General features: G+C 56.0%; 2 protein-coding genes across 4 annotated transcripts; both read left to right on the forward strand.

Annotated features, from left to right (window-relative positions):
- Positions 1-465: 465 nt before the first annotated feature.
- On the forward strand, positions 466-5,809 carry PPM1J (protein phosphatase, Mg2+/Mn2+ dependent 1J). The gene is made up of 10 exons (XM_030824822.1): positions 466-812; positions 2,175-2,289; positions 2,759-3,046; positions 3,341-3,453; positions 3,742-3,826; positions 4,413-4,531; positions 4,722-4,785; positions 4,942-5,049; positions 5,194-5,345; positions 5,495-5,809. Exons 1-10 carry the CDS (start codon positions 487-489, stop codon positions 5,640-5,642), a joined length of 1,518 nt encoding a protein of 505 aa, XP_030680682.1. The 5' UTR covers positions 466-486; the 3' UTR covers positions 5,643-5,809.
- A 2,596-nt stretch (positions 5,810-8,405) lies between these two features.
- On the forward strand, positions 8,406-14,596 carry RHOC (ras homolog family member C). 3 transcript variants are annotated; one of them, XM_030824827.1, is made up of 6 exons: positions 8,406-8,731; positions 10,577-10,645; positions 11,927-12,089; positions 12,607-12,727; positions 13,033-13,163; positions 14,015-14,596. In XM_030824827.1, exons 3-6 carry the CDS (start codon positions 11,934-11,936, stop codon positions 14,186-14,188), a joined length of 582 nt encoding a protein of 193 aa, XP_030680687.1. In that variant the 5' UTR covers positions 8,406-8,731; positions 10,577-10,645; positions 11,927-11,933; the 3' UTR covers positions 14,189-14,596. The 3 variants fall into 3 exon arrangements, with proteins under 3 accessions (XP_030680687.1, XP_030680688.1, XP_030680689.1); XM_030824828.1 differs by lacking the exon at positions 10,577-10,645; XM_030824829.1 differs by lacking the exons at positions 8,406-8,731; positions 10,577-10,645; positions 11,927-12,089 and adding an exon at positions 12,213-12,348.
- Positions 14,597-14,899: the final 303 nt, after the last annotated feature.

The following is a 14,899-nucleotide window of genomic DNA, read 5'->3' on the forward strand; positions in this document are numbered from 1 at the left end:
GCCCATCCAGAGGTGGTGTCACACCTGGCGCCTCATACCCAGCGGCTCCCCAGCGCCTGTTTTGCTGAGGTCATTAGCTCCATGGCTCTCTGGGCTGGCTGGCCACACCGAACTGAGAGCGAGGAGACCGCACCCCCTTGTCCCTCAGCCCCCGTCACAATGGAGACATTCTAGCTGATGTCTAATCTAGCGCACGGCTGAAATAAGGTTTCCTTCTCTCCGCCCCCTTCCCACAGCAACAGAACCTACCCCTAAGAAACGGAGGCGGGGCCAAGCCGGAATGGGGCGGGGCAGAGGCCGGTGGCCCTTGGGCCGGTTCCTGGGGTGGCCCAGAGCAAGGGCGAGTTTCGCCCGGGACCCGCCCAACTGGCCAGGAGCCAGTAGTAGGGAAGGGCCGGCTGGGCGCGAGCACCGCCCACCCCGAGCCCTGGGGGCGGGGCCTGGGCGGGGGCGGGGCCGCGGCCGAGGGCGGGGCAGGGAGGCAGCATGCTAAACCGGGTGCGCTCGGCCGTGGCGCACCTGGTGAGCTCCGGGGGCGCTCCGCCTCCGCGCCCCAAATCCCCGGACCTGCCCAACGCCGCCTCGGCGCCGCCCGCCGCCGCTCCAGAAGCGCCCAGGAGCCCTCCCGCGAAGGCTGGGAGCGGGAGTGCAACGCCCGCGAAGGCTGTTGAGGCTCGAGCGAGCTTCTCCAGACCGACCTTTCTGCAGCTGAGCCCCGGGGGGCTGCGACGCGCCGATGACCACGCGGGCCGGGCTGTGCAAAGCCCCCCGGACACGGGCCGCCGCCTGCCCTGGAGCACAGGCTACGCCGAGTGAGCGCCCCCTGGGGCACCCAAACCAGGATGGGGCTCCCACCCCTCTCCCCAGCTCCGCATCCCCGGCGCTAGGACGCGTTCCCCACGCCGCGTCCGGGCCAGGAGCTCCCTTTTCCCAGGACCTTTGCTATCCTCTGGTCTTCGGGCCGCACCCCCTCCTAACCCACTTTTCAGTCGGGCGCAGCCTGTGTCACCTTCTTCAGGTCCTTCCCGCTCATTGACTGCCCTCGCCCACGCCGCCTCAGGACCCTGTTCTGCCCCAGAGCCCGGAGGGCGGAGGGCCCCGCGAAGGATGAGTTGGCCAGTTCCCAGTCGCGGCCCGGCAGCTTAAAGGCTAAGGGAAAAGGGGTTTCACGAAGGAGCGGGGTTCTTTTTAATAGGGGACATAGCGGTTGGGAAGACTCGCTCACCCGCTTCCCGGCTCCAGCGCCCCAGTTCCCTGTCCCTCTTACCGTAGTTCCCCTCCCCCTCCACACCCAGAAATAGCCCGCGACACCAGGAGGCCGCCAGCTTCCCCAGGAGCGGGGAGGGGGACGCCCGGGGTAGAGGAGGGTCCCATTTAGATGCCCTTCAGCCTGCCAACTCGTGCTGGCCTGGCAAAGAAGCGGACCCCCTGGCCGGAGTGGCCGGCTGGCCCCCGGGCTGTGTGTATTTTCAATGCATCTGCCAGGAACGCAGAGCACCGAGGGAGATGGGGGTGCTCAGTTCGCTGAGGAAGGTGGCTGGTGGCCCATGCACCCACCACCACCTCCCTTAGCCTCCTATGTGGGAGAAGTTTGTGGGTATGTGGCTCCTGCCCAGTCCAGGTGGGCTTCCACTTCTACTCTATTTCAATTCCTCTTTCCTGATCTGGGCTGGGGAACTTCCTCATTGTCAAGGCAGCAGAAACTTTCGCTGGATGGTTTTAGGATAAGGGTGGGTGTGCCCATGAGGATGAGGTGCTGGGGACAAGGCACTGGGAGAGTTGATAGTGGTTGAGGGTGGGATGTAGGGTTTAGCTAGCAGGGAAGTAAAACTTCTGCTACCATCTAGCCCCTCCCCCAGAAGCACCACTAGGAATGCCTTTTTCTTTTTTCTTTTTTTTGCCAGGGATGGGGGAAGTGAGGCAGGCAGGGGACATAGCTGTTGGCCAGAAGCTCCTGCTGGCCTTTCTGTGAAGTGGTAGGGCTGGCCACCCAAACAGTACTCCTTACACCTTGCCAGCCCTCCCTTCTCCTCCTCCCTCTGGCCTGGATCCCAGGTGGCTGTGACCTTTCTCAGCTTGGCCAGCAGGCACAGGAGACGGTGTGTGTCTAAGGTGGGGGTTATTCCAGGACCTGGTCTGGTGTCCAACCTGATGTGGTCATTCTGGCCTGGCAGGGTCATCAATGCTGGCAAGAGTCGGCACAATGAGGACCAGGCTTGCTGTGAAGTGGTGTATGTGGAAGGTCGGAGGAGTGTTACAGGAGTACCTAGGGAGCCTAGCCGAGGCCAGGTAAGACCCATCCCCTTTCCCAGACTCCAGAGACACAGTGACACCTCTCCCCAGGGACTCACGCCTCTGGTTTTAAATCTGAGCCATGTGGAAGACCTGACGAACTCACTGGCTATCTACCTTCTGGCACAGAACCTTTACCTGGTATTCATCAGTTAGATTCTACCATGTAAACATGAATGTTACTTTCCCACCTAAAATGTAGAGGCTCAGATATTTATGGATGATTTAATTGCCAGTGCTAAGTTTTGGATCTGTTATCCTCTGAGTTTGGCTTTTTGAGCCTTACCTTTCTCTTGACACATAGGAAGCCTTATGTGAATAAACTTAATTTGCCTTCAGTAGCAAACACTGACCTCTCAGATGTTTGTGTGGATGCCCAGAGTCTTGTTCTTCTCTTTGCATAACACACACACACACACACCCCAAACAAACAAACAAAACTCACCTCCAACTTTTCCTCCACCAGGGACTCTGCTTCTACTACTGGGGCCTATTTGATGGGCATGCAGGGGGCGGAGCTGCTGAAATGGCCTCACGGCTCCTGCATCGCCATATCCGAGAGCAGCTAAAGGACCTGGTAGAGATACTTCAGGACCCTTCGCCACCACCCCTCTGCCTCCCGACCACCCCGGGGACCCCAGCTTCCTCCGATCCCTCTCACTTGCTTGGCCCTCAGTCCTGCTGGTCTTCACAGAAGGAAGTGACCCACGAGAGCCTGGTAGTGGGGGCCATTGAGAATGCCTTCCAGCTCATGGTGAGTGGGTGACCTGGGCCAAGGGCCTGCTAGGCAACCACTCTGGCCAACTCTGTGTGGAAGCCAGGTGGCCTAAGGAGGTTACCCTGAGAACCCACAACACCTTTGAGAGCCTGAGCAGAGCTTGGTTCAGAGGGGAGGGAGAAGGGGCAGTTACACCCCAGTCTTCCCTCCTGTCTTCCAGTGTAGCCTGGCTGGGCCAGTTGATTTCTACAGGTGGAGGGGGTAGGGGGAGGGTGACTGTGTGCTGGAACCTCTCCTTCTACCCACCTCTGACCCTTCCTTATGTGGCAGGATGAGCAGATGGCCCGGGAGCGGCGTGGCCACCAAGTGGAGGGGGGCTGCTGTGCACTGGTTGTGATCTACCTGCTAGGCAAGGTGTACGTGGCCAATGCAGGCGATAGCAGGTATGGGGGAGGGGGCTCTGAGGTGGTGACAGAGGGCCACACTCTCTGGGATGGGGGAACACAGGAGAGTAAGGTGGCAGGGGTTAAAAATCAAGACTGGAGGGAGTCAAGAGGGGTGACAGACATAAGGAGTGGCCTGAAATATCCATTGGGTGGGGTCGGGGCAGATATGGGGGTCTGGGTAAGGGATCTGAAAGGTCATTATGGAGAGGGCCTGGTCTTTCTGGAATTTTTCATGAGTGAGTCTGAACAGAACCAGGTCCCAATTCCTTTTCTTTCTTTGGGCAGGGCCATCATTGTCCGGAATGGTGAAATCATTCCAATGTCCCGGGAGTTTACCCCAGAGACTGAGCGCCAGCGTCTTCAGCTGCTTGTAAGTAGGAACCAAATTCCCTACCCCCATTCTTTGTCGGGTCTTGTGCCTCCCTGCACCCCATGGCCCTGAGAACTCTCACACCCCTACCACAGGCACAGAAAGCACCTTACTGGGAAGGCCGCTGTGTGGACTATGGAGTGCGGGGCTGAGCCGGTGGGAGGCTGCAGCAGGGAGGCTGCAGCACTGGGCTGGTCCAGTGCTCCCACTGTGGCCCCAGCTGAGGCAGGAAGTAGAGACTGAGGTGGGGGAAGGGAACAGCAAAAGCCCCTGAAAGGCAGTACCGCTTAGTGCCTAAACGCATGTGGCTGTGGAGCTGGAAGCCCGGGATGCATCCTGGTCTGAGTGCTTTGCTAATTGTGTGACCTCAGCAATTCCCTCCCTTAACCTCTCTGTGCATCAATAGTTCCTGCCCTAAGGGCTGTTGTGAGGAGTAAATGAGTTAATATTTGCTAATATTAGAATAACGTGTGGCACGTGGTAAACTCTATTTAAGGGTCTGCTGTAGTTAACGTCATCTATATACCACCGTGTGCTGTGAGCATAATGCCCCCTGGCTCTCTGTTCTGATCATCCCCAACTCCAGGGCTTCCTGAAACCAGAGCTGCTAGGCAGTGAATTCACCCACCTTGAGTTCCCCCGCAGAGTTCTGCCCAAGGAGCTGGGGCAGAGGATGTTGTACCGGGACCAGAACATGACCGGCTGGTAACACTTCCCTCAGAGCTGGGGCCCGTTCCCATGGCAACACAACCAGTCCCTCACCGCAAGGTGGAAGCTGGAGGCTGGGAGTTGGGAGGATGTGGCCCTTCTAAGGGGTTTGTGTGAGGGTGCACAGCTCCTAGGGGAGAGGGGCTTTGATTCCTGGGTGATGCCTCCTCTACTCCCCCCTCCCCAGGGCCTACAAAAAGATCGAGCTGGAGGATCTCAGGTTTCCTCTGGTCTGTGGGGAGGGCAAAAAGGTAAACTCCATGGTAGAGGTGGGAGAGGGCAGGAGGACCTATCACAACTTGTCTAGGGAGGTGGAGGTTCTACCTGAGGGTAGGGGTGGAAGGGATCTTTGGTTTCAGAGAATCTGGCAGAGGACTATAGTGGCACTCCCTCCTCATTTCTTTCAGGCTCGGGTGATGGCCACCATTGGGGTGACCCGAGGCTTGGGAGACCACAACCTTAAGGTCTGCAGTTCCACCCTGCCCATCAAGCCCTTTCTCTCCTGCTTCCCTGAGGTGAGCCATACGGTGGCCCCCTTAAACCACACCTTGCCTTCTCTGGGAGTCTTAGGCCAGCTTTCATCTGCAGTCCCTTTATGTCCAAGCTCCCTGTCCAGCAAACCCCACACCTCAATCCTCTCTGCCCTTTTCTCCCACCAGGTACGAGTGTATGACCTGACACAATATGAGCACTGCCCAGATGATGTGCTAGTCCTGGGAACAGATGGCCTGTGGGATGTCACTACTGACTGTGAAGTAGCCGCCACTGTGGACAGGGTGCTGTCGGCCTATGAGCCCAATGACCACAGCAGGTAGGGGCAGCATGGCATGGTGGTAAGGGGATGGCATTGGTGAAGGAAGGGTCAAAGGGAAGCAATGCTTGGGACCCCACATGTGGGCCTGCGTATCTGTCTTCCCACATACATGTTGGTACATGAATGTGCATGTGTGCTTCTGGCAGGTATACAGCTCTGGCCCAAGCTCTGGTCCTGGGGGCCCGGGGTACCCCCCGGGACCGTGGCTGGCGTCTCCCCAACAACAAGCTGGGTTCCGGGGATGACATCTCTGTCTTCGTCATCCCCCTGGGAGGGCCAGGCAGTTACTCCTGAGGGACTGAACACCATCCCTCCCACCAGCCTCTCCATACTTACTCCTCTCACAGCCCAAATTCTGAAGTTGTCTCCCTGACCCTTCTTTAGTGGCAACTTAACTGAAGAAGGGATGCCCGCTATATCCCAAATTATAGCTATTGGCAAATAAATCAGATGGATAAAGGCGTGTGTCTTTATTTGCTTTGACTAGAAACTGAAAGATAAGAAGAAAGCTCTGTGGGGTGGTGGAAAGACCACCAGAACAGTTCTAGAAATGTGGTATCCCCCAGGTTCTTTATTCAACCCCCACTCTTTCCACTCCACGCATTTGCTGTGAGTGTCATAGTCCACTTCTGTGGCTTCACCCATCTGCCCAGATCCTTCCTGAGCTTTAGACCCACACATACCAGTCATCTCCCGAACGTCTCCTGGATAGCCTGCTGACACTTCAATTCAAATACCTCAAACTAAATTCACCACTGCCCTCCATAGCACGTTCCTTCTCCTGGTATATCCCCTCAATGGGCACCAGCTCTGCGGCTCCAGTTAGAAATCTTGGGGTTGGTCACTCTTGGCTTTCATTTCTTTCCCATCAAGGTAATTGATCACTAAGTATTGTTGACTATAGACCTTTAAAAGTATTTCTCTATTTATCTCCATCTCTCCCCGCCTTCAGTCACCACCACCTTTTACTATATTGGCCTCCTAAATTTAGTGGCTCCTTATTGCGCCTAGAACAAAATCAACACTCAACTCCTGTGCATGGCATATAAGGACCTTCATGATCCAGCCACTGCTTCCTTCTCCAGCCTCATTTTTTACCACCACTACCAACTTCCTGCCGTTTGCATAACTGTGGGCTTTTAGTAGCTCCAACTTATTCAAAATCTACTGCTGGACACGGTGGTTCACGCCTGTAATCTCAACACTTTGGGAGGCAGAGGTGAGAGGACTGCTAAGCCCAGGAGTTTAAGACCACCCTGGGCAATAGTGAGACCCCATCTCTACAAAAAAAATAAAAAATTAGCTGAATGTAGTGGTGAGTGCCTGTGGGAAGCAGTTAAGCATCCAAGGAAATTAAGAGTATTGCTTATAGTAGAAAAGAATAAACATCTCAAATCAGTGATCTGTTTCCACCTTAAGAGGCTAAAGAACAGCAAATTAAACCCAAAGTAAGTTAAGGGAAGCAAAAATAAAGATGAGCAAAATAATTAGAAAAGGCCCCTCACCAGCCTGGACAATATAGCAAGACCTCATCTGTACAAAAAATACAAAAATTAGGTGTGATGGTACACGCCTGTAGTCTCAGCTACTGGGGAAGCTGAAGTGGGAGAATCACTGGAGCCCGGAAAGTTGAGGCTGCAGTGAGCTGAGATCTTGTCACTGCACACTTGGGCAACAGAGGCCTTGTCTCAAAAAAAAAAATTAAAATTAAAAAAATCTACACATCACCTTATCTTGAAAACTTCACCTGTTGTTCAGGACTGGGTATCCCACAGCCCACACATGCCCACACTACAGCAATGACCTCCTGTATTGTAACTGTCTACATTAGAAGTCAGTAGGGAGTAGCAATTAAGAGCTGGGGCGCTAGAGTTCAGCTGTTTGGGTTCTAGTGTCAGACCCAGCACTAGCTCTGTAACCTCTCTGAACCTCAATTTGCTTCTCAGTAAAATGGAGATAGCTACCTCATGGGATTCTTATAGTTAATGTATGTGGACCCAGGTCCATGTAATATGGATTCAATAAATGTTAGCTATCTTGAAATTGCATTCCTCATTTAGACTCTAAGTTGTTTGAAGGCAGAAACGGATCTTCCCAACATAGCTCTCAGTTCACCCTCAAGAAATGTTTATTGAGTCAGTTAAGAGGCCTGGGGCCAAACTGCTGCGGACCTGTTTTCCCATTTGTCAAATGTCTGGATTGCACTTCAGATATTTAAAGGCTGTATGATTCCTAACATTCATTCATTCATCAAATATTTGTTGACAACCTATTATGTGCCACTCACTGTGCTAGACAACGGGGGAAGTGACAGGCTGGAGGAGCCTGGGAAGTAGCAGGGCCAGACCACCAGTTTGGAGCCAGACAGGCCCGGCTGTGTGAATTCTTGCTGTCACAAGTCAAAAACACTTGTGTAAGCCACTTGATTTCTCTGAGCCTCAGCTTCTCTATGGGCAAAAGGGGATGGGTATATTTTCCCCAAAGATCTGTGATGAATATTGAAAGGGTTAAGCTGTGTAGCGTCCCAAGCACAAGCCGGTGAAATGTTGGTGGACGTCCTCATTCTACTCCCACCTCCTCAGCTCCCTTACAGGGAAAGGAGATACGCGTGTAGGTAAATACCCTATGCGCCAAGTCAGACCTAGGAGTGGGAACAGAATTCCCAGCTGGGATCCGGAAGCATTTCTAGGCGCACCCTTTGAGAAGTAGGTAGGAATTGGACTCCTGGAAATTCCAGGCCCAGGGAAGAAAGCGAATTGTAAGGAGGAACGGTGGTCTGGGTCTGAACGGCTCTGAGAGGTCTTCAAGTTTGGGGGATGACGTTGGGCTGTACGATCCTAGGAACAAGAGGGTGGACATCTCCCCCAACCAACACACCCGCGCCGGGCCCTGGGACCTCCCGGGGGGATACCCTTTCCCAGTCCCGCCTCCCGCGAGGTCCCAGGTGCAGCAGGAGCGGGTGGCCGCTTGGCCACAGGAGGGCAGCAGCGGCCCTTCCTGACCCCACCCCGAGCACCTCTTAACTTTCCCGACGCCGGTCCTCCCCTAGGGGATTGAAGGCTGGGCAGAGTCTGAGTCCACCCGGGTCGTGCTCGCCCGGCTCGCCCGGCTCCTCCGCAGTCCAGGAATTTCCCCGTGGCTCTCCTCCACCTGGAGAGGTGGACGCCCCTGGCCCCCGGCCCTCGGCCTGCGGAGGGGGCCAGCGGCTGCAGCCCTGCGCGGGGCCGGGGCGGGCCGAGCCAAGCCAAGGGCCGCCCCCGGCCGACCCTCCTCCTGCCGGTCCCGCCCTCCCCGCCGCGGCGCTGGAGGAGGGCGGGGCGGGGCCCTGGGGTCAGTCTGAGCCTCCGGCACCGGCCGCGCAGCTGGAGGCGGCGGAGCAGAAGGTACCCTGGGCCGGGGCTGCGGGCGGTGGGGCGTCTTGGGAACTCGTCCCCAGGAGAGCACTTTCCCTTCCTCGCTGGCCCGGAGATCGGGGCCCGTGCGAGGAGGGGGCTTCGGCCTGGGCGTGGACCCCGTTCCCTCCTAGCGGAGTCGGCATCCGGGCTGGGCGGTGGTCGGATCGCGTCGGCCCCTCCTCGGGCTGCAGCGAGGGGGCCCGGACCTGCCGGCAGGGGCTCTGGCCTCCTGAGGTCCGAGTCGGAGCCCCTTCCCCTCTCCTCCCAGCTTCCTGGAACCTGCCCCGCCGGGCGAGGGGCGAGGGAGCCTCAACTCAGACGCCCCAGCCCCCAGGGCGGGCGGCCGCAGGGGACCTAGAGTGGGATGGAGTGGGAATTCCTCCAGGCCAGGAGGGAGGCATGGCGGGAATAGGGGCGGGATGTGACCATTGGGACCTGCCACTGTTCGGCAGGGTCTGGACGCCGCCCTAGACGGTTCCTGGAGCCCGCTTGTGTTGAGGATAAGGGAGATGGGGAAGGATCCAACTCTGTGTGTGTTTGTGTGTGTGTGTGTGTGTGTGTGTGTGTGTAGAGAGAGAGAGAGAAAATGAGAATGAGAATCCTCCTTTTTCATACTCGAACCAAGAAAGAGTATCCTGGGGTTTGGGACTGGGATCCCGAGGCCGAGTCCCGCCCTTACTCCGGTTTTAAAGTTGAGAATGCAGTATCTCCTGATATCTCCAGAACGGATTCCTTCCCTAGGTGTAGGGTGGGTCGGCAAAGTCAACCGGCCCCTCTATCATCTGGGAATTCAAGAGAGCGACTGGAGAGAGGTCTGATACATCCACACTGTCTTGTCTTGGGGAAGGCCCCAGAAGTTCCAGGCTCCATTCCAGGCCCTGTGCGGGGCTCAGTTGCCCCTCTTAAGGGGTCAGTGGGACAGTCCCTCTGGGGCTGCCTCTCATAGGGAGTTGTCCATGCCATCTTGGCCTTGGGCCTAGTGTCCTGGCCTGGCCTGGCCTGGGCTGCCTGCTGTTCCGGCCCAATCATAGCCTGGAGGGAAAGTCTTCCAACTGAGCTGGAGGCTCCAGGTCCCTTAACGCATGCCTCCACCCCGGGTTTCTGTCCTCTGCCTCCTACCACTCTGGTGCCGTCTGGATTACCCTGCTGGGGGGACAGCAGTACCATACTCATGCCTAAGTGACTGGCTTTCACCCCAGTAGTGATTGCACTCCATCAACACTGCCCACCCCAGGTTGGGGCTACCCCAGCCCATCTTTACAAAACAGGGCAAGGTGAACTGATGGAGTGGGTGGAGGAGTTGGAAGAAATCCTAGCGTCAGTCACCGGGATAGAATTCCCAAGGAACCCTCCTTTTGGAGGATGGTTTCCATTTGTGGAGGCGATCTGCCGACAGGGTAAATGCCTTCTTGCTTGTCTTCTGGGGAATCAGAGAGAGTCCGTTTTGTGGTGGGAAGAGTGTGGCCGTGTACTTTGAACTCCTGTAAATTCTCTGACTCATGTCCACAAAACCAACAGTTTTGTGAATGTGTGTGGAGGCAAGGGAAGGGCCACCCAGGATCTATGTTGAACGGAAGAGGCCTGGGGCTGGAGTATTCGCTTCCTAAAGGGCAGTGTGAGGTGGTGGTGGGGTGTGGGGAGTACAGGCGTTCAGTCAGCCCAGTTTGACAGGATGTGGGACTGAGAGAAGAAGCTGGGTTTGAGGCCGAGATCAGGTTACTGTCGCTTTCTTAACTGCTCCCTGCCTGGTTGGTGCTGGGACTGGCCCTCATTTGTCTCTTCTTTTGGGGCTCCTCCCAGCCCAGACTCTAGCCCCCTCCCCCTTCCCAACAGCCTTGACTTCATCTCAGCTCCAGGGCCCGCCCTCCCTTCCTGCAGCCTGGGAACTTCAGCCGGCTGGAGGTCAGTTCCCCTACCCAGGGAAGGAGGAAGTGAGGGAAGCTGCGAAGGTGTGATGAACTGTGCAGATGCTCGCCGTGTGTGCTGGGGGTGGGGGACACATGGAAGCCCGGGAAGCTGACTCCTTGCCCTGAGTCACCGGGAGAGGTGGGCAGGGCATGCGGGTGAGCGGGACTGAGGGAGGAAGGGGCTGTTCCAGAGTGGGTGGAGGTGATTCCCTGGTGGATTCTTCTCAGTCACTGTGCTGTGGTAGATGCGTGGCTCCCTACAGTGTGGTCATTGTCCCCTGCCGGGGGCTGAGTGACCCAGTGTTGCTGGCAGGCCTAGGAGGAAGGGGGGAGGAAGGCAGCCTGCCCAAACTTGAGCTGTGGGCACTGCTGGGACTGAGCCTCCTTTGTATTACTTGGGGCTTTGGGGACCGGGTGGGGTGGACCAGGGAAGCTGGCGGGCTGCTACCCCTGTCCTCTGTCTGGGTTTCCCTGCTTCTGCTCTCCTTCCTGCCGCTGAGGTGACATGTCGAAGAGGCACAGCTTTGAGTCACACAGTCCTGCTTTGGGTGCTATCCCTGCCGCTTATAAGCCACAGCTCTGAATCTGTGTCTTAACCTCACTGAGCCTTAGTTTCCTAGTTTGTCAAAATGGAAAGTGCACCATCTACCTTCCAGGCATCTGGGGACCGAAGGAGATAATTCCTGCCAAAATGCCCGACAGAGTGCCTGGCACCTAGGGGCTCTATAACTATTCTTCCTTTACCCACCTACCACTTGGTAGCTGGTTCTGCTACTCTGGTCCTAGAGAGGAACTCCTCATTTGTGACTGGACAGATGACTTGTGCTGAGGGACAATCTGTTCTAGATTGGACCTTAGAGATTATTAAACTGTAAATGCATCAAAATCCTGGTAACCAGTGAAGTCTGACTCGAAACCCTGATGTGTGAAGTAGATAGAAGCTTGCTCCCTGGACGTCCCGTAGCCCTGAGCAGCTCTCTAGCTACCTGGAGTCCCCAGGTTGGCAAGTGGATTAGATTGAAACTCATGTTTTCCAGCTCCCAAGTGGGGTCATCATCCACCTCCCACCACTGTATTCTAACCTATCGAAGGAGACCAGAGATTAGGAATTTCAAGCTCTGTTGTCACACAATTGGTGTTTGGCCAGAACACGCCTGAGCAAGCCCCCTGTCCCTATGCTAGATGCCTCGGTTTCCAGGGAGGTTTGGGGGCCCTAGAGAAGTGCTTTTGGACTTAATGGCTTTTCCTCAAATCCCCAATACGTCTTTCCTGGCAGCCCCACCATGGCTGCAATCCGAAAGAAGCTGGTGATCGTTGGGGATGGTGCCTGTGGGAAGACCTGCCTCCTCATCGTCTTCAGCAAGGATCAGTTTCCGGAGGTCTACGTCCCTACTGTCTTTGAGAACTATATTGCGGACATTGAGGTGGACGGCAAGCAGGTGAAGGCAGAGATGCCCTTCCCACCCCACCCTGAGACCCCGCCCCCAGTCACTGAATGACCTAGTATGTCCTTCCCCACTCCTACCCCTGTCCTTGCTTCATTCTCCCTGCTGGAACCAGTAAAAGGAAGTAAATCTGCAGTCTTAAAAAACCTGGATATACTTTCTGGTTCTCCCACAGACTGGCTCTGTAACCTGGGCCGAGTCCAGTCACTTGCCTCTGGGTTTAAGCTCCCCCACCTGCAAAATGGGGATGATGGTAAGACCTCCCTCAAAGGGTTGTTGTGAGAATTAACCAAAATAATGGTGCTCACAGTGGCAACTCAAGGGTCAAACACATGTCTTAGATTTCTTTAACAAACTGACCTAATTTATGTTGTGGGACAGCGATTAATGTAATTCCTGGCGCGTATCAGGTGCTCAAAGTTCAGTGAGCCCGAAGGACAGTGGTTTCAGGGGACCTTTGGGTGCAGGGTTGGGGCCCTCAGGCCAGCTACTCACTGGCCCTGTGTCTCAGGTGGAGCTGGCTCTGTGGGACACAGCAGGGCAGGAAGACTATGATCGACTGCGGCCTCTCTCCTACCCGGACACTGATGTCATCCTCATGTGCTTCTCCATTGACAGCCCCGACAGCCTGGGTGAGGGGATTGGAGGGAGGGGACTGAGAACCCCTTGGAATCAGCTAGAGGTCTCGTGCCTTGGCCTGTCTTCAGTCATCTTCAGAGGTGGGGGTGGGGATGCAGGGGAGCACTGAGGCCCTGTTGGTCTCCTTTACTGTGGTAACTGGCCCTCTGAGGGCATACTACTGTTGAGGTTTTGAGCTGTGAAAGGGACCATCATGCTGAAGGGCTTCTAAGACTGCTCTGGGAAGATGAGGGCCCCCCCAGGGGAGCTTTCTAGCTTAAGTGGAGGCACCGACACCTGTTGGGGCATGTCTACACAGAAAACATTCCTGAGAAGTGGACCCCAGAGGTGAAGCACTTCTGCCCCAACGTGCCCATCATCCTGGTGGGGAATAAGAAGGACCTGAGGCAAGACGAGCACACCAGGAGAGAGCTGGCCAAGATGAAGCAGGTAGGTACGGCTGCCAGGCTGGAGCCCCTGGGGAAGAAGGCACCCTCTGAGGGGTTTCAGATGGGCAAAGGGAACTTCTCTCCAGCTACTGCCGTGTGTTAGGGGAGACAGTAATATCTCCTGGTGAGGGAGGACCCATAGGGTTGTGTCTGATGAGGTATCAGAGAATGAAGTGACTTGTCCAAAGTCACTTGGCATTTTTATTTATTCCAGTCAATTGTCCATTCTGTTCAGAATTGGGACTATTGAGATGATTAAGAAAATCTACCCTCGAGGAGACAGCTTATGTTTCACTTGGGGTACCCAGGCTGTGCCATCAGAGTGCCCCTGGGGGAGGTGTAGGGATGTGGATGCGGGAATGAGGGCAGGCACTGTGTAAGTGGCTAGAAGAAGGGATGAGAGAGCTGGCTTATTCAGGGACCTGTAAGTGGCTCTCTAACCAGAGGACTAGAGTTTATTAGAGAAAGCTGTCAGGATAAGAAATGCAAAGATAATTATGGCAAAGTTTCAAACTGGGGAGATGTTAGGTCTGTGTGTTAGAAAAATAATTCTGACTGGAAGAGAGTGAGGATGGAAGCAGAGCAGTCAGGAGGTGGGAGGCACTCATTCAGGCAAGAGAACCAGGGGCTGTGTGTGGGAGGAGGTGGGGCTGCACGGGAATGGAGGGAGTAGACTGGAGGGATTTTTGGATCCCTGGCCACAAAGCTGCCCAGGGTAGCTGGGGCCTGGGTGCTTTCTGGGTCAGGGCTGGAGGAGGAGGCATTTGTTCCAGCTGCTACACTTATGGGTGAGGCAGGAGAGGTTCATGTAGTCACCAGCTTCCTTTGACCCCTCATCTTCTGTCTTCTCAGGAGCCCGTTCGGTCTGAGGAAGGCCGGGACATGGCGAACCGGATCAGTGCCTTTGGCTACCTTGAGTGCTCAGCCAAGACCAAGGAGGGAGTGCGGGAGGTGTTTGAGATGGCCACTCGGGCTGGCCTCCAGGTCCGCAAGAACAAGCGTCGGAGGGGCTGTCCCATTCTCTGAGATCCCCAAGGCCTTTCCTACATGCCCCCTCCCTTCACAGGGGCACAGAAATTATCCCCCTACAACCCCAGCCTCCTGAGGGCTCCATGCTGAAGGCTCCCATTTTCAGTTCCCTCCTGCCCAGGACTGCATTGTTTCCTAGCCCCGAGGTGGTGGTACGGGCCCTCCCTCCCAGTGCTCTGGGAGCCAGGCCTATGCCCTGCCCTTCCTCAGGGCCCCTGGGGCTCTTGCCCCCTTTGACCTTCCCCAAAGGATGGTCACACACCAGCACTTTATACACTTCTGGCTCACAGGAAAGTGTCTGCGGTAGGGGACCCAGAGTCCCAGGCCCCTGGAGTTGTTTTCGGCAGGGGCCTTGTCTCTCACTGCATTTGGTCGGGGGGCATGAATAAAGGCTACAGGCTCCAACATGTGTGGCAGCTTTCGGTCTTTCCTTCTGGATGCTTGGTTGTCCCATCTCTTTTCATGTCCAAGTTGCTTGCCAGCCTGGCCCCCTGTCTACAAAGCAGGCCAGTGGCCAGCAGGGTGGAGTCTTAGAGCAAAGGATGAGGTCATGCCTGGCTCTGGGCCAAGGAGGCGGGTGAAGGGAGTGGTCTGTAGCAGGGGGCTAAACTTAGAAACCTGTGGGTGGCTTCCCTGCCACCTCCCACTGGATTTCCTCCCCGCCCCGAGTGTGGGGGCTGGGTTCCTCTCCAGCTGGGAGGGGGTGTG

Source organism: Nomascus leucogenys, chromosome 12 (assembly GCF_006542625.1).
Source record: "Nomascus leucogenys isolate Asia chromosome 12, Asia_NLE_v1, whole genome shotgun sequence".
NCBI classification, from domain to species: Eukaryota; Metazoa; Chordata; class Mammalia; order Primates; family Hylobatidae; genus Nomascus; species Nomascus leucogenys.